Source organism: Myotis nattereri (assembly GCF_964212035.1).
Source record: "Myotis nattereri genome assembly, chromosome: 15".
NCBI lineage: Eukaryota > Metazoa > Chordata > Mammalia > Chiroptera > Vespertilionidae > Myotis > Myotis nattereri.
This window is the reverse complement of record NC_138090.1, coordinates 46,560,726-46,586,567: the sequence shown is the minus strand read 5'-3', so window position 1 is coordinate 46,586,567 and position 25,842 is coordinate 46,560,726. Positions and strand designations below refer to the sequence as shown.

The window sequence follows — 25,842 nt, the reverse complement described above, 5'->3', positions numbered from 1 at the left end:
CTCCCTCCCACAAAAACCTCAGCCACTCTCCCCCACTGCCCAGCACACTGTCCTCGCTGGTACTCGGATCCCAGAGGCCCCAACCCTGAACCATCACCCGAGAGATCCCAACTCAGAGCAGCATCACAGCTCAGAACCCGGAGTTCTCAGGTCAGCGCGCAGGGGTCAGCAGCAAGCCGCCCAGATGTCACAGGCAGCAGCTCGGGGGTCCTCCCAGGCGGTGAGCCACGCTGCAAGGCCCCCCTCCCAGCACACAGCCAAAGACCTCCCGTGCGGGACCTCTGCTTGGACCCCTCTGGGGATGGGCTGCTCACTATCACCCCGCAGGTCCCCCAACTTTCACTGCTTTAAAGTGCAAGATTTTTCCTGAGCCTGAACCCCAACCTGCCTCCCAGTCACAGACATGCCCAGAAATGCACACAGGTCCCCCCAGTCCTGATATCTCCCCCCTCCACCCCTACCCTTCAGTCATAAGCTTAGGGATCCCAAGGGTAAATATGTTTATTTACAAAATACACAGATCCTCCCTCCCAGCATGCAATGCCTGGGAGAGTGAGAGGGGTCCGGGCCTCACACACCTGAGACCCCAAGAACACCAGGAGGGGCGGGGCCTGGGCGGGGCTGGAAGGACACACCAGCCCCGCCCCCCATACCAACCCATTGGTGGGTAAGGGATGGAGGGGCAGTGCTCCTTCTCAAGGTCATGACCGTGTGTCCAGTCTGTTCATGTATTCCTGCAAGGCCTTCAAACGGGCGTCTATTTCTGCTATGTCGGTTGCCTGGTAGTCAGAGCTGTACTCTGTGAGAGCAGACGTAGGTTTGGGGGACTGTAGGGGCTGAAGCCACAGGGAGCTCAGGGGCCCAATAAATGCCCTCAGTACCACCCCAGCAGACTCTGGGCATGTGAGGGGGAGATGTGGAGTCCCAGGCTCACCTTTGATGGGGACCCAGCCCCCAGAACTGGCCAGATGCTTCGGTCGACGGCCACGTTCCATGGGGGTGAACTTCTGCAACTGGGGGCGGCACGAAAGGAGTCACGTATTCTCCCTCTACCCCTGCCCCCCAAATCCCACCAGAAATTCTGAACCTAAGGACCTCAGGAAAAATAAGAGCTGACACCTATTAGGCACCTATAACTTTGTATCTTCACCAAAATCCTCTGAAGTGAGTACTATTACCATCCCCGCGTAACTGATAAGGAACAGGCCGGGCTGGTGTGGCTGGTGGTGGAGCGGGTGAGCGTGGACCTATGAACCAGGAGGTCCCCACGGATTCTGGTCAGGGCACAGGCCCGGGTTTCAGCCGGGATCCCCAGTCGGGGGCGTGCAGGAGGCAGCTGATCACTGACTCGCTCTCATCCCTGATGTTTCTCTCTCACCCTCTCCCTTCCTCTCTGAAATCAATAAAAATACACTTTAAAAAAGGAAACAGGCACAGGGACGGAGGACCTATCTTGGAGTCACACAGGTCGTGGGGGCGATTTGTGGCCAGAGCTGGCGCTTAACAGTGTCCTCTGCCCCTCGCCACCCATCCTCCCTCCAACCCAGTGGTCTCAAAGCACTGTGTCCGGAGACTTCAGAGGCGCCAGATCCCCACCCTGGACGCGGGGAGAAGGGAACATGGGCTCTGGTGGCTTCCTGCTGCCCTTCCTTCCCTGGGGCCTGAGGAAAGCCACTCACCGTGGTGGACCCACTCAAGGTTGTGGAGCTGGGCGGCTTCCCACGGTGGCGGCGAATGCTAGAGGGGAGAATGGGGGCCGATGGGAGGGTCTTCGGCCTCTCCCCCCTCCCCCTCCCCTCGGTTTAAAGCCCCATCGCTCCATTTCCCAGCAAGACTGTTCCCCTTCTCCCCCAGGAGGCAGTCCTTCCCCCCGGCCCAAGTTTTACCCTCTAGAGAGGGATTCGGAGAAATCCTCGAACTCGCTGCAGGAGCTGGCGGACGAGCAGCGGCTGCGGAAACTGTCCACTAGGGGGAGAGGACACGGTGAGCCTCCAGCGCCCCCTCCCGCCCCGCCCACCTGCTGGCCCGGCGGCCCGTCCAGCCCGGTTACCGGAGGAGCTGCGGTTCCGGGAGCGGTTAGCCGCGTCCCCTCGGCCGGTCCCGGCAGCAGGGGGGCGAGCCTGGCGAGCCCAGGAGATGGACGGCCCGTCCCCGCTTCCTCCGCTGCCCAGTCGGTTCCGCTGCTGCTGCCTGGGGAACCGCAAGCAGAAGCAGGCCTGTGCGCCCACCCACGGGGGGAGGGCGTCGCTGCGCCCCGGGGGCCACGGCCAGGCAGGTGACCGCCTGAGGTCCCGGGGCCAGGGGAGACGGAGCGGGTGACAGGTGGGTGACAGGTGGGAGACAGGTGGGAGACAGGTGGGTGACAGGTGGGTGACAGGTGGGAGACAGGTGGGTGACAGGTGGGAGACAGGTGGGAGACAGGTGGGAGACAGACGGGACAGACCGGAGGAGCAGGTCCAGGGAGAGATGGGGCGGTGAGGGGGAAGGATGCTCACTTCATCTTGATCTCCCGCAGCTTCTGCTCCTTGGCTTTCACGAAGGCTGTGGGGTCAAAACGGGGCAAGCGACCACCTAGGAGGCGGAGGTGTGGAGAGAGGAGGCTGGCGCCACCAGATCGTCACCGGGTCCTGCCTCCCCCGCTCTCGGCCATCCCACCTCCTCCCCCGGCAGGGCGGGGCTGGCACAGACCTGAGGGCGAGGGCGAGGTGCGGGCAGGGCGGCCTCGGCCCCGGCCCCCGCGGCCACTCTCCCGGGAGCAAGAGCGGGCGGCGCCGCGGCCACGCGAACTGGACCGCTCCCTGGACGACGACGCCCGGTCTGCCCGGGGCACCACCGGCGAAGCCCGTCTCCTGGGAACACAGGACCCCGCGGCCACTTCCCCACCGGCCATGCCCACTCCTGCCCAGGCCTCTCCCCGGCTTCCCCACAGGCCACGGCCACTCCTGCCCAGGCCTCTTCCCGGCTTCCCCACCTGCGAACCTTCAGGCCCATCAATTCCAGACATTCCTGCCCTCGCGTATGTACACGACCCCACAGGACCTTCTCCCAGGCGCTGCCCCTCTCCGAGCCGCACTGCCCCTCTCGGAGCCGCACTGCCCCTTCCAAAACACCACGTGTCACTTCCCTGCAGCCTAATGACCCCCCTTCACCTGACCCTCCTTCCTGAGCCTCCCACAGCTCCTGGTTTTCCCTCCCTAATTATCTCCCCCCTCCCCCAATAAAAACCTGCAGAAATCACCAGATTCCCACCTGCAGGGCAACGCCCCATCCTCAGGCCCCGCCCCTTCCCCTGGTTTCTTTCAGCAGCCCCACCTCCAGCCCTGCCCATCTCACACCCCACCCACCTTTTCCAGCTACTGGAGTCCTGTATGCCACATGCAACCCAGTAGCCCTCCTACCCCTCCATCCAGCCCCTCCATCCAGCCCCTCCCTCCTACCCCCCTCCACCCAGCCTCTCCATCCAACCCCTCCCTCCAGCCTCTCCATCCAGCCCCTCCCTCCTACCCCCCTCCATCCAGCCTCTCCATCCAACCCCTCCATCCTAACCCTCCATCCTACCTCTCCATCCAGCCCCTCCATCCAACCTCTCCATCCTACCCCTCCATCCAGCCTCTCCATCCAACCCCTCCATCCTACCTCTCCATCCAGCCCCTCCATCCAACCTCTCCATCCTACCCCTCCATCCAGCCCCTCCATCCAACCTCTCCATCCTACCCCTCCATCCAGCCTCTCCATCCAACCCCTCCATCCTACCTCTCCATCCAGCCCCTCCATCCTAACCCTCCATCCTACCTCTCCATCCAGCCCCTCCATCCTACCTCTCCATCCTACCCCTCCATCCAGCCTCTCCATCCAACCGCTCCATCCTACCTCTCCATCCAGCCCCTCCATCCTACCTCTCCATCCAGCCCCTCCATCCAACCTCTCCATCCTACCCCTCCATCCAGCCCCTCCATCCTGCCCCTCTATCCAACCCCCGCCCCGCCGGCTCCGCCCCAGTCCCCCTGCAGGCCGGGACCTCGCTCCGAGACCACCCCCTCCCCGACCCGACCCGGTCCAGCCCCTCACCCCCTCCGGTAGGCGGCCAGCTCGCTGTTCAGCGTCTTCAGCCGGACGCGCAGGCTCCGCTCAGACGCCTTCACCTCCTCGAGCTGCAGGGAGGGGACAGGAGCGCAGAGTCCAGTCCGAGGCCCGGGTCGGCGCTCCCGGCCGCCCCCCCCCCCCCCCGGCGCCCCTCACCTCCTTGGCCAGGCGGCCGCCCCCGCCCCCCGGCCCCCTCACCTCCTCGGCCAGGCGGTGGCCCGCCCCCCGGCCCCCCTCACCTCCTTGGCCAGATGGTGGCCCGCCCCCCGGCCCCCTCACCTCCTTGGCCAGGCGGCGGCAGTCCTGGCCGCGGCGGCCCGACCCGCGGGGCCCGCGCTCCCGCTCCCGCCGCAGCTCCGCCTCCAGGCCGCGCACCCGCCCGCGCAGCGCCTCGGCCTCCTGGCGCGCCGCCCGCCCGGCCAGCGCCTCCTCGCGCGCTCGGCCCAGCTGCGCCTCCAGCTCCCGCTTCTCGGAAGCTAAGCGCGACGCCCTGGGTGGAGGGGAGAGAGCGAGCGGAGCTGCGGGGAGCCGAGGGGCACGTGCCTCCTCCCCATTCCTGCCGGGGTGGGCACGCACCACCGTTTCACCTTCCCCGCAAATGGGAACCCGCCGCCCCAGCGGCCCCGTGGTGCCCTCGCCCCCTCCTCCATTTGCCCCACGGGACAAGGACTGGCCCCCTGAGCCCATCCCGCCCACCGGGGGACACGGCTGGTTGAGTTCTACTTCCCAAACAGACCACCGATCCGCCCTTCTCCGCACCCCCAAAGCCTAACCCCGGGGTCCCAGCCTCCCTTGGCCCTTGGCCGGTCTCACTGCTCACTCACCAGAGGACTTTCTAAAATGCAAATACCATCAGGCACTACCGCGCTCCAAGTCCTCCTCTGAGAAATAGATGTACACACAGGCTACTACTCGCAGCACGTTTTGTAATACAAGAGAGTGGAAATAACCCAAATGTCATCAGCAGGGAACTAGCTGGATGTCTATGGCACGCCCACTAAATGTGCACCACACACCCCTAAGAAGGAAAAGGAAGATCTCCATATCCTGTCAGGGTCTAAGTTTGGAAACAATACAGAAAAAATGTTTAGTATGTCTCTGTGTAAAAGAAAAAGGGAAATAATAAATTATAATGTTCATATTTTCAAAAATATATAAGAATAAATCAAAAACTTTAAAAAGGGAGGAGCAGAGGTGGCAACAGGGATAGAAGCTGGACCTCTGAATGTACCCTCCTTGTTAGTTTTGAATTTGGAACTATGAAAATATTTTGTGTAAATAAATGTTAATAAAAGCAATCACTAAAATTTTCAAAGAAACTGGCTCAAACAGATCTAACTGTATATCAGAGTTAGTGGCATATTGGAGAATTATGTCAAGTGACAAAACACACACACACATACTTTATTTTAGCAAGTAGGAAATAAGTCTAAGGAAAACACTGTAAAGAAATCTTAAATTTCATTCAGTACTCTTCTTATTAGTAATTATATTGGTGTCATTAGGATAAAGAAAATAATTATGTTACTATAACTAGAAATTAAGATTTTCACTATGAGGAAAGGCGTATACATCGAAGAGGTGAACATGGACATCATTTTCCTCTTTCTAAAAATGTATCTCCTTTCAGGCTCTTCCCACTAACAAGGCCTAAAAGTAATGTCAACCCAATGGCAATTAGCACCCCTCATAACCAGACTGTGATCTCTAAAAAGAATTTCCCACTCAAAGAAACCACAGCTCCTTGGGAAAATTACTTAAACCAGTTCTGAGGCTGGAAAGGCACAAGAAAGTCCAAGACATCTTGACAGGCCAGAAAACAGCCTCCCAAAATACACGCATGCCAGACCCCTAGGCCCTGTGCATGTCACCTTATGTTGGGTCCAATAAAATCAAGCACCTTGCCCGGCCAGAGTGTCTCAGCTGGGTGGGGCATCATCCTGGGCACCAAAAGGTCGCCAGTTCCATTCCCGGGCAGGGCATGTGCCTGGGTTTTGTGTTCAATCCCCAGGCGGGGAGCACACGGAAGGCAACCAATTGATGTCTCTCTCTCTCTCTCCCTTCTCCTCTCTAAGCATAAAATCAAGGACCTTAACATGAGAGTATAAAGTGGCCCTAAATATAATCAACAAGTGTCCTTATAAGAGAGAAGTGGCCCTAAATATAACCAGCAAGTGTCCTTATAAGAGAGAGGCGGAGGGAGATTAGAAGAGGAGAAGGCAAGGCCACTACACAAGCATGAAGTGGCTACAAGCCCAAGGAAGATGGCAGCCACCAGCTGGGAGAGGCGAGAACTGGGTTCTCCTGTAGAGCTCTGCCCAGCCAACACCTTCATCTCATCCCAAAGACCGTGATTTCAGGCTTCTGGTCTCCACAACTGTAGCGGAATACATTCCTGTGGTCTCAAACCACAGTTTATGGTCATTTGTCAGAAAGCCATAGGAAACCAACATAGCCTCAATTCGTTTTAAATTCATGCATTCATAATGATAGTAAAAACTAGACAAAACTCATTGATCTCCATGGAGGATGTAAGGCAACCAACTAATTATTCTGACAAAAGTTAAATTAAGTAAAATAAAAATCAAGCATTAATCATGCCTTTCCCATAGGAAATGTACCTCAGGGAAGCAAAGTAGTTGATGAGAGAATGCTTTTCTTTATTGATGAATCCCCACTAACAAAAGTATTAGAGAATTAGATCATTGCTCTTTAAAACCCCTAATGAAAAACCCATCTAGCCACTGATTGTCAATAGCTGCTAAAACTATATATTAACTCAATGGTTATCACCTGGCCTGAAGATCAAAATCAATTAAAGATCTGAAATACAGTGGGGCCTTGACTTACGAGTGTCCCGACTAACGAGTTTTTTGAGATACCAGCTGTCTTTCCGCTGATTTTTTGCATTGAGTTGATAGAGTAATTTGCGTTAACGAGCTCCTTAATGAGCTTGGTCTCGGAATGAATTATACTCGTAAGTCAAGGCCTCACTGTATAGAGAGAGATGCTTATGTTTGGGGCAAAATACTGAATTTACCCTTTGCAACCAATACCAAGACAAGGATGCCACCTATCTCTACTTTCAACGTGCTGGAGGACCTTGCCAGTGCAATGAGGCAAGAAATATAAACGAAAGATAAGGATTGAGAAAGAATTAGCAAAACTCATTTGTAAACATTGAAAATCAAAAAGAATCTACTGACAAATATGACATTTGACTGGTTACTATATATAAAATCAATATATAAATATCAATTATACAAAAGGCAATGTGACTTACATTTAAAGTAAAGAAACCATTAACAAAAGCACCTAAAGTGTGATGGAGCAACATTATTGAGACATTAAATGAGACAAACAGAGAGAAACTTGTTTATAGATTGAAATACACACTACAGTGTTTATAAAGATCTTTCCCTAAACAGTTCTATTGATTCAATGCAATGCCAATCAGATTTCCAACAAGTTTTTTGTGCTTGTACTGAAAAACCTATTGATTCTGAAATTTATACGGAAATGCAAATTGCCAAAAATATATGGAGCCCTGGCCAGTGTTGTTCAGTGGTTAGAGTGTTGGCCCATGAACCAAAGGGTTTCAGGTTCAATTCCAGTGAAGGCCATGTTCCTGGCTTGCAGGTTTGATCCCCAGCCCCAGTCAGGGCAAGAACGGGAGGCAACCAATCAATGTGTCTCTCTCCTTCCACTCTCTCTAAAAATCAATGGGGGGGCAGGGGCGGGTAATATGTTCAGGTGAAGATTAACAACAACAAAAATAACTTGAAAATGAAAAACAAAAGAGAGAAACTTGCTCTACCCATATCAGACCAATTACAACGCTACAGTAATTAACACAGGATGGTACTAGAACCAGGACACACAAATGAACCAATGGCCTGCAGAGCACAGAACCCCGCTATGTATAAACATGGCCTGTGATAAAGGCGACAATGGCTGAGCAGGAGGGAAAGGACACTTCTCAATAAATGGCACTGGGAAAGGCCCTCCACCTCACCAAACACCGACTCCAGGTGGACATGAGTGTGAAAAGCAAAACACAAAGAATTACTGATGATGACATAGGACCGTGGTCGGCAAACCGCGGCTCACGAGCCACATGCGGCTCTTTGGCCCCTTGAGTGTGGCTCTTCCACAAAATACCACGTGCGGGCGCGCACATACAGTGCAACTGAAACTTCGTGGCCCATGCACAGAAGTCGGTATTTTGTGGAAGAGCCGGTATTTTGCCGACCACTGAAGGAGAATGTCTTCATGCCACTGGGAGAAAAGGATTTTAAGTTAAGACATAAAAATTACTAACTGCAAAGAAAAATTTATGAGTTTACATAAAAATGAAGAACCTCTGTGTATCAAAAGACATTATTAAGACAGTGAAAAGGCCAGGGGAAGGAGGGTTTCTGAAACACACAAAATTAACAAAGGGCTTATGTCCAGACTATCTTAAGAACTCCTGGAAAGCAATGAGAAACAGAGGACCAGAGGAAAAAACGGACATGATAGGTGAACAGGCAACTCACACAGAGGAAACCCAAGTGGCTACTAAACATGAAAAAGTGCTCAACCTCCTGGGTAGCTAGGGAAATGCAAATGAAAACCACCAAGAGGCCCTAACCGGTTTGGCTCAGTGGCTAGAGCGTCGGCCTATGGACTGAAGGGTCCTGGGTTCGATTCTGGTCAAGGGCATGTATCTTGGTTGCAGGCTTGATCCCCAATAGGGGGCGCGCAGGAGGCAGCTGATCCATGATTCTCTCTCATCATTGATGTTACTAACTCTCTGTAAAATCAATAAAACATATTCTTTTAAAAACACCACCAAGAGATGCGGGGCTGATGGGAACCTCATAGGAGAGGAGCCCAGCTCTCAACATCAGATCTCATCAGTGCCAGCAGCCCTGGCAGGAGGCAGGTACGCAGCACCAGGCTGTCTTTCAAAAACCTCAATCTGATCAGCTGACAGGTTTGATAACCACATCACCAGAAATACGAAAAACAGAGCAATACATTAACTGTGGAGATAAAATCAACAAAATCCAGACTGTAGGGAACTCTACAGGACAAGTACCCTGGCTTCTCCCACTAATGTGTCGCATGAAAAAAAGGGGAAAATAATAAATTAAAAGATTTAAGAAACACATCAACAACTGCAATGTGTCCCTATATTTGGATATTAATTCACGCAAGCCAATTACAGAAGACATGTGTGAGACAATGCTTCTGCTTTTATTTTAAATGTCCTGTATGTTAAAGACACATATTGAACTGTTTACGGAGGAGTTTTTTTCTCAGGGGAGACGGGGGAACATAGACCAAACGAAGAGGGGCAAAATGTGGTGACCATTGAGGCCGCAGCACAAGTACATGCACATTGAACTACTGCCTACTTCTGTGTGAGCTTGGAATGTTTCCTAATAAAATGGTTCTCAAAATCTGTGGCTCCCCCAAACCCTCCAAGGAGCTTCCCATGCAGCCCCTTCCAGCAGACATCCCCTCCCCCAGCCCTCCCACCTTCCCCTCCCGGTGCTCCAGCCAAGCTTCTCTTAGCAAATACAGCTCCCTCCTCCCTCTCCAGGTGGAAGGACTCCACTCATCCTTCAAACATCACGTCCCAGGGAGGCCGCCGGCCCCCAGCCGGGCTAGGTCTGTCCCTGCTCTCCTGGCTCTCTGTACATTTCCTTCCTGGCTTCCCCGCTGGTGTTTATCAGTGTGATCATCTGTTTTCTGTCTGGATCCTCCCCCCATGAGGACAGTCACCGGCTGTCTGGCCAGTGGGAAGGAACCTGGGCTCTGTGGCCAGGCTGCCTACATCCAACTCTGCTACACTTATTACAAGCTGGTGACCTTGGGCAGTTTCACTTCTCTCTGTGAAGTGGGACAATAATAATAAAATACCTATAAGGTTGTAAGAATCTAGGAAGAGTGCTTAGACCAGGTCTGGCACTGATTAGGGGCCCAAAGAAACATTAATAGTGCTGGGTGATGTGTCTGACCCACAGTACGAACTCGTTAAATATTGGATGAATGAACGAATAAATCTTGGAGTCTTCCCAACTCCCTAACTGCATTGGAAAGCAGCAGCCACTGCCAAGCCGTGGATCTCAGTGCCGAGGGCGCCACCTTGTGGCCATCCGGAGAAACACGCACGCAGGCACCCGCCAGGCCTGGGGGCAGCTCCTCCTGCTTCCAGCCCGCGCAGCCCGCCCCTCCCGGAGACCCACCGGGCTCCCCAGCGCCCTGAGCCCTCACATCCGGGAGGGAGAGGCCTGGTTCTCCCTGTCGGCACCGAGGACCCAGTCCTGGGCTAGTAGCTGCCAAGAGTGCACAGTGGCGCCCTCGCCGGTTTGGCTCAGTGGTTAGACCCCCCGGACTGAGGGGTTGAGGGTTCATTTCTGGTCAAGGGCACACACCTCAGGTGCAGGTTCGTGGGGACACGTCTGGGAGGCAACCAATGGATGTGTCTCACAAGAATGTTTCTCTCTGTCTCTCCCGCTCCCTTCCACTCACTCTGAAAATCTAGGGAAGAAAAAAATGTCCTCAGGTGAGGATTACCAAAAAAAAAAAAAAAGTGCACAGCGGCTGGGAACCCAAAGGGACTTGATGCTGGCTGCCTGGATTCAAGACCTCGCCTGGCCATCTTGATCACTGTGACCTGCGGCAAGTCCTCTAACCGCTCTGGGCCTGTTTCCTCCTCAGTGAAAGAGGGACGGCAGCAATGCCTCCTTTGTGAGGACCGAGTCATGAAGCACTGAGCGGAGTCCCTGGCACCCGTTAAACGCTCAAAAACATTCGCTACTGGTATTACTATTATTACTACTACTACTACTATTAGCCCCCCCCCCAATGTGTGGGGCCTCCCCCAGGTAGAGACCGAGTCCCCAGTTCAGCTCCCCCTCAGCCCACAGCACGCAGCAGGCACTCAATATGCCCAACGCCTTTGCTCACTTCCCTCCTTCAGTCCCCTGTTCTCACCACATTCCCACCTAACACAAGGCCTTTGCACATGCTGTTCCCTCTGCCCAGAACGCTCTTCCCCAGCCCCTTCTCTGACCCACCCCAAGGCCCTGTCAGGTTCCTGTGACAGCCTTCCATAGCACAGGCTCTTTCCTAACCATCTCCCTTCGCAGGGATACACTCCGGGGCGTATGTATCAACACCCATCTGCCCCTGTGGTGGCACTCACAGGAGGGACAGGCAGGGGACCAGCACAAAAGCACTGAATAGAGCACTTCCTCCCACCCTGTCTTTGCACATGCTGTTCCCTTTGCCTGGAATACCACCCCTGACCAGGCCGGGTCAGGGCCCCTTTCTGGGATCCCCCACCCTGCCCACGCTGCGTCTTCACAGACCTGTCTCCCCCACGGGCCTGGGAGTCCCAGGAGGTCAGGGCCAAGATTGTGTCGTCACCACTGTGACCCCAGCACAAGGCGGCCAGAGGAGAGCTCAGAAGAAATATCTGGTGAATGATGGACCCCCTGCCTCCCAACAGTGCTGAGCACAGGGCCCTGCAGTGCATGATGGGATGTGCCCCCGCCCACAGCCCCAGCTGCCCAGCCTCCCAGACTCACTGCTCCCGCAGGTGCCAGAGCTCAGAATCCCGGGTGTCCCGAGGGTCCTGGCCGTCCGGCCCTCGAAGGCGGCCCAGCTCCTCCTTCAGGGAGCGGATGATGCCCTGAAGGAACACGGGGTCCGGCTTGCCCTGGTACGGGAGGGGCAGCGGGTAGTGAATCCTGAGGATTAGAACCGCGGCATCTCAGAGGCCAAGAACCCCGAGGGTATCGACCAGACCCTGAGAGCCTTGGGGCACAAAAACACACAGTTCCAACAACTTCCTTCCCAGAGGCCTACATTCCAAACACAGCTCCCAGCACCGCCCTGCCCCCTTTGCACCAGTCAGCCCCACTCCCCCCGCCCCAAGACCCTCTTATATAGCAACTGTGGAACCCCTGGGTCATGACACTTGCAGCCAAGCACAATCATAGCTGAGATTCCATAGTAGGCGACTCTGGATAACCTGGCCTGGTCCCCTTGGCTGGAGAAAGGTAGGGCACCTTGACGAGCTGCCCCACCAAGCGCTACTCACAGATTAACTTCCCACTAGAAAATCCAGAAGTTATTAATTACCAGAGTAGACACTGTGCCCAGCTACCCAACTGCCATTCCCAACTCCCTTCTCCCTTGCTGCCTCCACTATAAAGACAGACAGCCACTCATTTTCCCAGCATCCCTTTCATGTGACCACTTAGGGCCAAATACTACGGGAAAGGTCACATGACCATGTCTGGCCAAATAGTATAGGAAGTCTGTTGGGAGTCTTCTGGAAGCACTTTGTTTTCCTGATAAAAACAGTAGATGCATTTAGCAAGCACAGCCTTGTCCCCCTTCCTCTTGCTTGGATACGTATGCAGTGCCTGAAGGTCCAGCAGCCCCTCTGTGACCATGAAGAGGTACAGACGAAATCAAAATGCCAACATGTTGCCCTGGCCGGGTTGGTTCAGTGGATAGAGAGTCTGCCCTTGGACCGAAGGGTCACGGGTTTGATTCCCGGTCAAGGATGCGTTCCTCTATTGCAGGTTCCATCCCCAGCCCAGGTCTGGGGTGAGTGCAGGAGGCAACCCATTGATGTGGCTCTCTCACATCAATGTTTCTCTCTCTCCCGCTCCTCCCTCCCTTCCACTCGCTCTGAAAATATCAATGGAAAAAATATCCTCGGGTGAGGATTTAAAAAAAATGCCAACACTTTAAGGATGACATAGAAAACAAACAAATAAAAAACCATAAGGAGCCCAAGTCCCTGATGGAATTGTTGATTTCGACCACCTGCCTAGACATCTTGCTAAGTGATAACTATTGTTTGTTTAAGGCACTGGTGCTGTAGGCAGACACAATACTAAATGGCACAAACCTCAACCATGGAGATTCCAAAGGCAAGCTCAAAGCAGCATCGCTACCTACTCTGGGCACCAGGGGTTCCTGAGGCCTAACCACATCCTCTCCCAGCCGCCCACCTCGAGCCAGCCTGGACCTAAAGCCGGTCCTTTGTCCCACCTGTCGAACTCCACGGAGTAAATGAGAATCAGGTAGCGCTTGGAGTTGAGCTGGGCCGACCTCGCGGCCGAGGGACCTGGGCGGCCCCCCATCTTGCGGTTCCGCAGGGTCTCCAGATCTGTGTAGGTCAACAGGTCAAGGGTGACAGATTCGCTGCTCTGTTGGGAGAAGGTGGGAGGAGCTACAAGACTCAACATGGCCATGCCCAGAGCTCCCCACCCACTCACTGGGCCTCGCCCTGACCCGCTGTGGGAGCTATTGGGGCTTTCCTACGCGGCTCCTGATGCACAGGATGGCCCTGTCCAAGGTGCTGGCACAGGACATCGTCAGAGGGAGAAACTAGAAAGAACTAAATGTCCACAGCTTGGGGCTGGGGCTGTGGCTGTCCAAGTCCTGCCCGCCAACCCCTGGAGATCCCTGAGACGCTTTCCGGGAGGTCAAGAGGTCAAAACAGTTTGCATTCTAATATTAAGATCATTTTGCCCTTGTGCTGTGTTACACTAATGGTGCAAAAGTAATGGTGGGTAAATATGCTGGCGCCCATTAGCAGAAATTCAGCCAGTGGCGTCAAATGTTCTCGTAGTCACCGTACATGCCATGCCGTCTCAGCGGGGGGCCAGGAGGGCGAAATAAGCAAACAGACAGACAGACGGACAGATAAAACACGGGAAATGAAACCTGGGAATAAATATCCTTGATGGCGCTGTAAACTGTATTAATTTTATTGCATCTCAGCCCTGACGTGCACAGCGTCGTCGTACGACCATGTGTGACAAAACGGGCAGCACGCAGCCCGCTGCCCCCCGTGCGACAGCTGTCCCAGGAAAGCACTGCGCCATCGAGTTCTGAGCGAAGCTGGCCACTTTTTCACGAAACGCTATTTTTACTTGGAAGAACCACTGACAGACAAAACCAGGGTTACTCAGCCTTGGGTGTCTGGCAGGCATTTTCTCAAAAATGAACAGAGTGAGGCTGTCACGTCCAGAAAACAGCTGACAGTGCTTGTTGCCAAGGATACAATTCAAATGTCAAAGCGAAAATGGGAACTTGGGAAGCCTTGTATCTGCACAGCCGCGGTTGTTGACAGACTTTCCCGGTGCGATCAGTGAGGACGGTAACCAATGTGACTTCCCAGTGTGGTATAAGGACATGTAACAACATTCGGAAGAGCTGCACAACTCAGTGAGCCAGTATTTCCAAATGACCAATACGTGATGTTACAAAATGGGTAATAGGTCCAGGCAAAATGCAAAATACACCAGTAGATTTTAGTGTAAGAGAATACAAAAAGTTCATTGCTAAGGTTTCAGATGCCACAATGCAACCAACCTTTAAGAAACCACCACCTGCTGGGAGGGTGTGTGAGTGGGAGGAGATTAACCAAAGCACTTGTATGCACATATGCATAACCCATGGACACAGAGGATGGGGTGGTGAATGCCTGGGGTGGGGGGCAGGGGCAGGCTAGCAGGGGTCGATGGGGGGAAAAAGGGACATATAGAATACTTTCAACAACAAAGATTTTTTTAAAAGAATAAAAGAAAAGAAAGCACCACCTGCCCAGTGTTAATGTGTTGGCTAAGAAAGATAAGCACAATTATCTGAAAAAAACTATGAAAGGACTCCCTTTCGAACCACACATCCACGTGAAGCAGATTTTTCTCCACATACTGAACACGGGGGAGAACCCAGCAGCTTCCTGTTAGCCGTTTTAAAGTGACACCTAAATAGCATTCCCTTGTCACTCTAAGTTTCAACCAGCGCTTTTTTTTCTAGTACTACTTTTAACTACTTGACATTATATATATTTTTAAATATATTTTTATTGATTTCAAAGAGGGAGAGCAAGAGAGAGATAGAAACATCGATGAGAGAGAATCATTGATCGGCTGCCTCCTGCACGCCCCCTTCTGGAGATTGAGCCTGAAACCCAGGCATGTGCCCTTGACTGGAATCGAACCTGGGACTCTTCAGTCTGCAGGCCAATGCTCTACCCACAGAGCCAAACCAGCTAGGGCTATATATATTTTTTAGTTGTCTGTCTCTCCCACTAGAATGTCAGCTTCATGAAGACAGGGACTTGTTTTTTTGCTCACTGTTGTATCCCCATGCCAACAGCAGTTCAATTAAATGAATGATTAGCTATATTCACTAATGTAACTAAATTTTTATGAAATATTGTTGAATCTTTCAAAAGCAGGTTAGAGAATACCTTGGGAAATATATCAACTAGCTCTAGCCGGTTTGGCTCAGTGGACAGAGCGTCGGCCTGAGGACCAAAGATTCCCGGGTTCAATTCCGGTCAAGGGCATGTACTTCAGTTGCAGGCTCCTCCCTGGCCCGGGCCCTGCTCGGGGCTCATGCAGGAGGAAACCAATAGATGTGTTTCTCTCACATTGATGTTTCTCTCTCTCTTTCCCTCTCTCTCCCACCCTCCGTAAAAATCAATGGGAAAATATCCTTGGACGAGGATTAACTATATAGAGGGCAAAAGTACTAGTAGATTTACAGTTGTTCGTATGAAAAATAATACAATAATTAATAGATAATAATACAAGAATAAACTCTGTGTTTTGCGTACTCACAACTGTAAACCTACTTTTGCCCCACCCTGTATAATCGTAGATATGTAAATGCGCGCACACACACGCACACACACACACATTCACAAATGAATAGAGAAATGAAGAAATGACCACATTTTCACCAAAATATTACCAGGAGCATTAGGAGTGATTTCTTTCTTCTTTACATTTCTCTGTGATCTGAATCTTCTACATGAGAATAATTCTCATTAGAATAAAAAAAGAAATCCATTTACATTTGGGAAAGAAGAAGAGAAAGCGATAGCCCTGCCCCCTCAATGAAAGAGAAGAGAGAAGGTCTTACATCAGATGGGCTTCTACCCCCGGCCCCCACCCTGGTCCCTACCTGGGTGAGGGCGGACTCCAGCATGTTACAGAAGATGCTGAACTGTTTGAAGTTCCCTGTCTTGTGAGTCAAGTCTTCGATGACTGGGTGGGGAGAAAAGTCCTTCCTGAGCTCTGACACTTGCCCATCTCAGGGCAATGCATCCAGGCTTCCTGACTTTCCCTGACTCCAGTGCCTCCAGCTGAGGGAGGAGCCCTACACCCCCACCCACCTTAGAGCTTCTGGTCAGGCCCCAGGGGCAGGGGGGCAGGACCCCAATGGCCTCATCGTCTAGGAGAAGCTGATCCCGGGAAGAACAGGCGAGCCCACCCCCGGCAGGCACACTCACAGCTGGCATCGAACTCGCCCCGCCACTGGTCAGCCGTCATGCGGTCCTCCACCTCCAGCTCCAGCACCTGTCCCGACACCACCACCCGCACGGCGTGCTCCACACCCCGGAAGACGTAGTCCACCTGCAGGCCGGCCGGCTGGTCCATGGCCAGTGTCGCTGGAGAAGGGAAGGAGACAGACCCAGAGGGGCTGAGAGCCCAGGCTCAGGAGCCGGACGGTCAGCACTCATTTCCTGGTTCCACCATTTACCAGCCGTGGCACCTTAGGAAGGAGACTTTGCCTCCATTTCCTCATCTGGAAAATGGGTATAAAACGGCACCAACCTCATAGAGTTGACGTGAGGATTAAATTGGCCAATACACATAAAAGCACTGACACGGTGCCCTGCACATTACGATGCCCAAAACATGCTGGCTGATAGAATATATGATGTCCAACAAGAGAATCATGATTAATACTATTGATTATTTATTAATCCTTACGCTCATTATATATTTTTTTTATTATTCACTCATTCATTCAGCAAACATTTGCAGAGAAAACTCCAGCTGGAAAGGGGACGGAGAGTATTGAGGTCGGGCGGGCAGAGATTTCAAACAGGGGTGAGGGCAGGCTCCGGGAGAAGCCGACATCTGAGCAGGGAACTGATGGAGGGCAGGGGCGGCCATGTGGCTCCCCAGGGAGAGGTCCCCGTGGAGAGAACAGCCAGTGCTTCATATTATCAATGAAACACTAAGTCGTGTACAGTGAGTTAAAACTTGATTTTATTAGTTAGTCTGCTGTAGCATAAGCACCTTCTCTCAGCCGCAGAGCTCGCGGTCGGAGCTGGAAGAGAGAGCCAGGCCTCCGCCTCAGCCTGTCTCTGGGGCTGGTTCACAAAGGCGGCCCGGGCTGCCTGGGCTCACTCCAGGCGAGCTGTGCAGGGACATGAGCAAGTGACTTAACCTCGCTTGGAGCCAGATTCCTTATCTTCGAAGCAGGTGCCACCCTGGGTGCTGGGGATCTCGGGATCAGATGATGGCCCTACTGTCAGGGAGGGTGGCAACAGTCAGAGGTAAAGAAAGGTCAGGTAGTGAGGAAAGGGAATGCTGGGGGTGGGGTAGCTCCTTTGGCGCCGGTGGCCAGGGAAGGCCCTCTGAGCAGGGCCTGGAGGGAGGGGGGGGGGGCAGGTGAATAGCTGGGGAAGTGTCCAGGCCGAGGCAACAGCCAAGTAAAGGCCCCAACGTGAGTAGTTCCTGGTTTGTTCTAAGAACAGCAAGGAGGGCCGAAACCGGTTTGGCTCAGTGGATAGAGCGTCGGCCTGCAGACTGAAAGGTCCCGGGTTCGATTCCGGTCAAGGGCGTGTGCCTGGGTTGCGGGCACATCCCCAGTAGGAGATGTGCGGGGAGGCAGCTGATCGATGTTTCTCTTTCATCGATGTTTCTAACTCTCTATCTCTCTCCCTTCCTCTCTGTAAAAAATCAATAAAATATATTTAAAAAAAAAAAAAAAAAGAACAGCAAGGAGGGCAATCTGAGGGATGGAGAGGGTAAGTGACGAGGGCAGGGGTGAACGCGCCAGATGACGGTCATGCAGGACAACTAGGCGGGAAAACAGTGCCCATCTCCTTAGACTGGTGAAGGGTGAAATGAATGAATCATGGTAAAATCCTTGGAGAAACTGGGCCATGCCTACACTCAATACAAACACTCAATACAAACTGGCATTGTCATCATCATCATCATTATTGCTTCGTTGTTTCTGAGCTTGAAAGGGACTATAGAGACAAGGCAAGTGCATTCCCTCCCCAGGGTACAGACAGGGAAACTGAGGCTCAGAGAGGAAAAAGGGCCCTGTCCAGAGGCCCAAAGCTGCTCCAAAGACAGGGCCACCCAGGGCTGTCCTCAACCCCCCTCATGCAGACCCTCCTGACTGATCTTCGCTCCCCATCCCCTCCTTCAGTCCTCCCACTTTCCCCAGCAGCTCCTCCCAAAGTCTGATATCGGGAGATGTCATATTGTGAGGGAGAAAAGAGATGGGCCCTGAAACGCTAGGTCAGTGATTTTAACTTTTTACAGCCCTGGAAACTAATGAGATCTCTGAACACACACACACACACACACCCCTCCCCCCGCTACCCACTACCACCCCACGCCCCCGCCCCCCAGATAAATGAACAGGCCCATAACTTTTGCAATTAATTTCAGGGGCCAAGAACATTGCTTCCAGGCTCTCATCTACAGATCCCCTTCCTCAAAGGCCCAATGACAACTGTCTGAGCCCCACATGTCCTCACAGGCACCTGTCCCTAGACCCAAGCTCTTTCTCTTTTTTTAATATATTTTATTGATTTTTTACAGAGAGGAAGGGAGAGGGATAGAGAGTTAGAAACATCAATGAGAGAGAAACATCGATCAGCTGCCTCCTGCACACCCCCTACTGGGGATGCGCCCACAACCAAGGTACATGCCCTTGACCAGAATTGAGCCTAGGACCCTTCAGTCCGCAGGCCAGCGCTCCATCCACTGAGCCAAACCGGCCAGGGCTAGCCGCCAGACCCAAGCTCTTGACTTCATTAGCAGAGGGGTCTCTGGTCTTGGAGGGGCTCTTAAAATCTGAAGACCTCTTTCCCTGGAAAATTCTCTCTTGCAATTGTGCTTTCATCCTCTGGGCAGTTCAGAGGTCCCTACAACTACACATTTCAACGTATCACTCATCCCCTGGACCCCAAAGTGGGTGCCATGCAGTGCTGGACCTGTCCCCCCTCCCTCCTCGTCCCCCTGCCCTAGACCCCGCCCACCCTGAACATACCCCACCCCAGCCTGGGATTCCCTGGCCAGAGCCCCTCCCTCCCCTCTCCGTCCCCCTAGCCCCCGCTGACCCTACGCTTCTACCTGCATCCTCCATCCGCGCCCTGTGACCAGTGGCCCATCTGGTGGCTGGTTTTGTTCCAGCCCCAAGTCTCTCCCAGCTCCTCTTCCCCTCTCAGCTTCCAGACGCCCATCCCAGCCAAGCCTTCAAGGGCTCACTCTTCCCAACCCTCAACGTCAACACTTGAACGATGTGCTCGGTGTGGACACCCCAGAGCCCCACTCTGGCCCACACACAGCAATGAGACAAGAAGAAGAAATAAAAGGCATCCAACTTGGAAAGGAAGAAGGAAAACTGTCATTTGCAGATGACATGATACTGTATACAGAGAACCCTGAAGATTCCACCAAAACACTACAGAGCTGATAAATGAATCCAGTAGAGTAGCAGGATACAAAATAAATATCCAGAAATCAGTGAATTTTTATACACCAGTAACAAACTATCAGAAAACAATACACCAGTAACGAACTATAAGAAAACAATCCCAGCCTTAACCAGTTTGGCCCAGTGGATAGAGCGTCGGCCTGCGGACTGAAAGGTCCCAGGTTCGATTCCGGTCAAGGGCATGTACCTGCGTTGCGGGCACATCCCCAGTAGGAGATGTGCAGGAGGCAGCTGATCGATGTTTCTCTCTCACTGATGTTTCTAACTCTCTATCCCTCTCCCTTCCTCTCTGTAAAAAAATCAATAAAATATATTTTTTAAAAGAAAGAAAGAAAGAAAACAATCCCATTTACAACTGCATCAAGAAATAAAATAAAACCCCTAGGAATAAACGTAACCAAGGACATAAAAGATCTGTACTTGGAAAATAATAAGACACTGAAGAAAGAAATTAAAGATACAAGTGGAAACAGATACCATGTTCATGGATAGGAAGAACAAACATCATTAAAATGGCCATACTACCCAAAGGAATCTATCAATTCAACGTAATTCCTATCAGGATACCAATGGCATATTTCACAGAACTAGAACAAATATTCCAAAAATGTATATGGAACACAAAAGACCCAGAAGAGCCACAGCAATCTTGAGAAAGAACAACAAAGCTGGAGGACTCACACTACCTGATATCAAACGATATTATAAGGCCACAGTAATCAAAACAACATGGCGCTGGCATAAAAACAGACATGAGCCCTGGCCGGTTTGGCTCAGTGCATAAGAGCATCAGCCTGTGGACTGAAGGGTCCCGGGTTCCTTTCCAGTCAAGGACACATGCCCAGGCTGTGAGCTCAATCCCCAGCAGGGGCCATGCAGGAGGCAGCCGATCAATGATTCTCTCTCATCATTGATGTTTCTATCTCTCTCTCCCTCTCCCTTCCTCTCTGCAATCAATTAAAAAAAAAAAAAAAGGAAGACTTATAGATCAATGGGACAGAATAGAGACCCCAGAAATCAACCCATGCCTTTATGGTCAATTAATATTTGACAAGGAGGCAAGAATACAATGGGGAAAAGGTAGTCTGCTCAACAAATGGTGTTTGGAACACTGGACAGATATGTGCAATAAAAGTTCATCTAGACCACCTTCTTACACCACATACAAGAATAAACTCAAAATGGACTAAAGCCATAAAACTCCTAGAAGAAAACGTAGACAGTAAAATCTCAGGCATTTCTCATAGCAATATTTTTTCTGACATATCTCCTAGGAGGGCAAGGGAAACAAAAGAAAAAACTCAACTCCAAGAAAACAAACAATCCAATTAAAAAATGGACAAAGGACCTGAATAGACACTTCTCCAAAGAGGACCTACAGATGGCCAATAAACAAATGAAAAGATGCTCAATGTCACGAATGATCAGAGAAATGCAAATTAAAACAATGAGATATCACCTCCTACCTGTCAGAATAGCTACCATTAAATCAACAAACAAGTGCTGGTGAGGATGCAGAGAAAAGGGAGCCCTCCTATTTGGTGGGAATGCAGACTGGTACAGCCACCGTGGAAAGCAGTATGTAGTTACCTCGAAAAATTAAAAATAGAACTGCCTTATGACCCAGCAATTCTACTTCTGGGAATATATCCGAAGAATCCCAAAACAGTGATTCAAAAGAATATATGCACCTGATTAAATTTATTCCTAGGTATTTCATTTTATTCATTGCAGTGATATTTATTATAGCCAAGATTTGGAAACAGCCCACATGTCCAAAAATAGATGAGTGGAGCCCGGCCTGCATGGCTCAGAGGTTTAGCATTGACCTGTGAACCAGGAGGTTGTGGTTCCATTCTGCACAACACAATATACAGATGATGTATTATAGAACTGTACATCTGAAACCTATATAATTTTATTAACCAACTAGAGGCTCGGTGCACAAAATTCATGCAGGGGGTAGGGGGATCTCCTCAGCCCAGCCTGCACCCTCTCCAATCCAGGACCCCTCGGGGGATGTCCAACTGCAGGTTTAGGCCCGATCCCTGCACCAGCAATCGGACATCCCTCTCCCAATCCAGGACCACTGGCTCCTAACCGCTCACCTGCCTGCCTGCCTGATCACCCCTAACCACTCTGCCTGCCTGCCTGATCGCTCCTAACTGCCTCTGCCTTGGACCCCTACCACCATGGCTTTGTCCAGGAGGAGGACTGGATGACAGGAAGATGTCCTGTCAACCTGGTCTAATTAGCATATTATCCTTTTATTAGTGTAGATGTTGCCTCAATAAATTCAATTTTAAAAAGGGAATAAATAACAACTTAAAAGAAAAAAAAGAATCCCAGTGGATATTTTAAAAAAACAACTAACATATGTCAGGTGGTGATGTTATAAAGAAAACTCAAACCAAGTGGTGAAGGTCCAGGGAGTGACAGAATGGTTTTAGCTTGGCTGGTCAGCGAGGGCCCGTTGAGTTGACGTTTGAAGAGACCTGAAGAAGGGGAGGGAGAAGCCATCTAGCTAGACATCTGGGGAGAACACAATCCAGAGGGGACAGCAGGCACATTCTCCAGGTGGGATTGTAGTTGCCATGTCTGAGGGACCATGAGGAGGCCAGGGTGGCTGAGGCAGGGTGAGCAACAGGGAGTAGGAGGAGTTGAGGGCAGGGAGGAGGGGAGCTGCATCCGGTGGGGCCTGTGGGCTTGGCAAGGACTTCTGCGGGAGGTGGGAGACTCGGGAGGATCTGAACAGGGGAGCAACATGGGCCGGCTTGTTTTAACCAGCCCCTCCCTCCCCCAAACATGGGGTCAAGGGCAGAGGCAGGGATCCCAGTGAGTTCACTGCAACAGACCAAGTAGGAACAGGTGAGGGCTTAGGCCAGCGTGGCAGCGAGGGAGGTGGTGAGAGGTGGCGGGGTTCTGGGTGTGTTTTGAAAGTAGAGCGGATGAGATCTGCTGACCCACAAAGCATATGTGGGCGCTTTGAGAAAAAGGCGGAGTGACCGAAACTCCCAGGTTTTTGTCCCGAGTTCCTGGAAAAACGGAAATGCCGCAAACAGGGTTTGGAGGTTGAAGAGGGAGAAACCCTGAGTTCGGTTTGGGACAGGTCTTTCAGGTCTGCTTGTCAACTGGACTTGCAAGTAGAAAAGAGTCGGCCATTGGATATGGATTTCACCGCGGACAAGCCAGACTGGAAATAAAATCCTATATAACAAAAGTCTAATATGCAAATAGACCAAACCACTGAACAACCTGTGGAACAATAGGTCGCTATGATGTGCATTGACCACCAGGGGGCAGGTGCTCAATGCAGGAGCTGCCCCCAGCTCCCATGCCAGCCAAGGCGGGTGCCCAGGGGAGGAGCACCCATCACTCCACCGGTGGCCCTGCAGATCAGCCCTGATCACCAGCCAGGCATAGGAACCCTACCCATGCACAAATTTTGTGCACCAGGCCCCCAGTGTCCCCATAAAGACTGTCTGAACCCCAAAAGCTGCGTGAGGCCAGGTACAGTCAGAGCAGAGGTCATTCTACCCATGATGGAGCTGGGGCACAACGGGGTGAATCACTCTATGGTTCAAGGGCAGGGCCAGTGGCAAAGCCAGGATTCAAGCTCAAGCAACCCAAAGCCAAAGCCCTAACCTCAGCAGGGTTGTTAGAAAGTTTAAGGAGTTAATTCGCATGACACACTCGATAGGCGCCTTGCACATGCTCAGTCCTCAGGAAAGGCTGTGCCTCCCCCTCGTTACAGCACACCCTGGTCTCCGGAGGCCTCGCTCCCGCTCCCCTCAATATTGCATATGCCCTGCACCCCAATCAAAGCCTGTACCTCATCGCAGGGGCCTCCGCCGCCCCATAGCTGTGCAATAATAACCCTCTGCCTTAAAACCGCCCAGGAGATCGCAAGGCTGTATTACCAGGGCATTTCCATAGTTTACCATCTGCTGCCTCCTGCTTTACACACGCTCCCCATTAAAGATCCTCCCGCGAAACACAAAACATCCTCCGACTCACAAGCTGCCCTCCGCCTCAGCGCCCTCATTAGAGCGCCCACCCGAGTTAAAGGGCACCCCCCTCCCGATTCCCACACAGCGGGGTCAGCTGCCTGCCGCAGCCCACTCTCCCCAAGAGCACCCCCTCCCCCCAGGATCGCCAACCCGGCCCGCGCACCCGCCGCTCTCCGCGCCGCTCACCTTCTCCGCCGCCACCCCTCGGCGCGAGCGGTTCAACCGCCGAAGCTCCAGCCCCGCCCCGGGATCAGGCTTTCTCACCTCTGATTGGCTCTGGCTTCCTCACAGCCAAGTCCCCATTAGTCAAGCAGACGTCCGTCACTCTGTCCCGCCCCAGAGAAGAACCCGCCCCCCCAACGCTTGCAATTGGCCAACTCGGAAGAGGGTGGGCTTGTTGGTCTCCTTTCCGATCTCCACTGGCTAATCCTTCCTGCCCGTCATACAAAGAGGTTTTGTTATTTTGAGAGGGAAATCCCGGAAGGAGTCCCTTGACCCCGCCCATCACCCCCTGCGAGAGAGTAGGCCGCGCCCACTGGGATAAAAGGCCGGGGAGCCGCGGGCCCGGGTGGCGGGGGAGGCGGACGCGCATGCGCAAGGGGAGATCTTGGCGGTAGTCTGAAAGCTGCGGAAAGGGCTCTTAGCATAAGAAAGACTGGTTGAGATTTGTCATCGCTCAGGGCGTCCCAAGCCTGCACTAAGTACTTAGTGGGCCTTGGCTTATTTAAAGCTAGCAACCCTGCAATGGAGGCGCTATTGTAATCCCCATTTTGCCACTAAAGGAACAGGCTCAAAGGAGTGCAGCCGCTGGCTGGGGACCTCACAGCTGGAGAACACCTGTTTCAAGCCAATGAGGCATCAACGGGCGGACACAGCTTATAGAATGCGGTGAAGGAGCAGGGGAGGGATTGTTCTTTAAGGAACACAAAAATCACAAACACAGCATGTGTGTGAACATGCAAATTTACTTCGAACGTGAAATAATAACAAATTGCATATTTAAAAGAGCTGCCCTGGCTGATATGGCTCAGGTGGTTGGAGCGTGATCCGGTACACGGAAAGGTGGCCCTGGTCGGGAGCATAGGGGAGGCAACCGGTTGATGTTTCTATCTCACATGTCTCTCTCCCTCTCTCTCTCTCTCTCTCTCTCTTTCTTTCTCTCTCTCCCTTTTCCTCTCTCTAGAATCCTTTTTTTTTAAGCTGACAAATACCGCAAACATTGCTAAATCCCAAAAGATGATAGCGTAATGTTTTTTATTAATTTACTGCCTGACACACCTCTGTGATATGTTTCCTACTTTTTTGGCTTCATGTACTTGTTTCACAATATCCTTATCTCCAGCGAGAAAAGTACATTTTCCTTCCTCTAGCATATTTGATGGAACTTTTTTTAGTCATTAGAATTTTTTTAAATATATGTTTATGGATTTCAGAGAGGAAGGGAGAGGGCGAGAGATAAAACATCCATGAGAGAGAATCATTGATCGGTTGCCTCCTGCACGCCCCCCACTGGGGATTGAGTCTGCAACCCAGGCAGGTGCCTTGATCAGAATCAAACCCAGGACCCTTCAGTCTGCAGGCCGATGCTCTATCGGATAGAGTCTATCCACTGAGCCAACCCGGGTAGGGCAGAATTTCAGCTTCACCAGTCAGTATTGGTGATGTCATCTAAATTTGCAGGAAATTCGTGAAAACATTCGTGAACTTTAACTCATCTGTTAGCTGGAAGTTCTGGAAAGTGTTTCCACAGACTGGCTTCTGGCTCATTCCTTTTTTTTTTTTTTTTTTTAATCCTCACCCGAGGATATTTTTCCATTGATGTTTAGAGAGTGGAAGAGAGAGGGAAAGACAGAGGATATGGATGTGAGAGAAATACATCGACCAGGGCCTGGGCCGGGGAGGAGCCTGCAGCTGAGGTACATGCCTTTGATGGGAATCAAACCCTGGACCCTTCAGGCTGCAGGCTGAAGCTCTGTCCACTGAGTCAAACCGGCTAGGGCTTGGCTCACTCCTTTTAATTATTCACTCAACTCCCCTGTGAGGTGCTTCTGGAGTGAGACACTTATAGGACAGGTCATGCCACTGTAGACTGAGTCCTTGCATCTAGTGAGCTAGCACCCTGGACGTTAGGAGCATTCCTGGAAGCCATTCCTACACCAAGAAACTCAGTAGGTCATTGAAGTCTACC

The 25,842-nt window shown here is 52.0% G+C and overlaps 1 protein-coding gene across 4 annotated transcripts; it reads right to left on the bottom strand.

The window, feature by feature from the left end:
- Nucleotides 1-483: 483 nt before the first annotated feature.
- On the bottom strand, nt 484-23,944 carry CCDC61 (coiled-coil domain containing 61). Of its 4 annotated transcripts, none has more exons than XM_081108177.1 (14): nt 23,919-23,944; nt 16,406-16,564; nt 16,078-16,160; nt 13,147-13,304; nt 11,667-11,828; nt 4,363-4,573; nt 4,069-4,151; nt 2,689-2,849; nt 2,496-2,571; nt 2,051-2,190; nt 1,887-1,965; nt 1,680-1,737; nt 935-1,013; nt 484-799 (listed from the first exon to the last, which is right to left on the bottom strand). In XM_081108177.1, the coding sequence occupies exons 2-14, from the start codon at nt 16,551-16,553 to the stop codon at nt 702-704; spliced, it is 1,536 nt and encodes a 511-aa protein (XP_080964303.1). In that variant the 5' UTR covers nt 16,554-16,564; nt 23,919-23,944; the 3' UTR covers nt 484-701. The 4 variants fall into 4 exon arrangements, with proteins under 4 accessions (XP_080964303.1, XP_080964306.1, XP_080964304.1 ...); XM_081108180.1 differs by lacking the exon at nt 23,919-23,944 and adding an exon at nt 23,841-23,860; XM_081108178.1 differs by lacking the exon at nt 11,667-11,828 and having other exon boundaries at nt 23,919-23,942.
- Between the last annotated feature and the right edge of the window lie 1,898 nt (nt 23,945-25,842).

Bases quoted from the DNA above. Each gene is read 5' to 3' on its own strand.
- CCDC61 (XM_081108177.1), bottom strand. From the start codon at position 16,553: ATGGACCAGCCGGCCGGCCTGCAGGTGGACTACGTCTTCCGGGGTGTG. The intron at 11,829-13,146 runs GTGGGACAAAGG...TCTAATCCTCAG, and splicing joins TACTCCGTGGAGTTCGACAG to GATTCACTACCCGCTGCCCC. The intron at 2,191-2,495 runs GTGAGCATCCTT...GCGGTTCCCCAG, and splicing joins CTGCGGGAGATCAAGATGAA to GCAGCAGCAGCGGAACCGAC.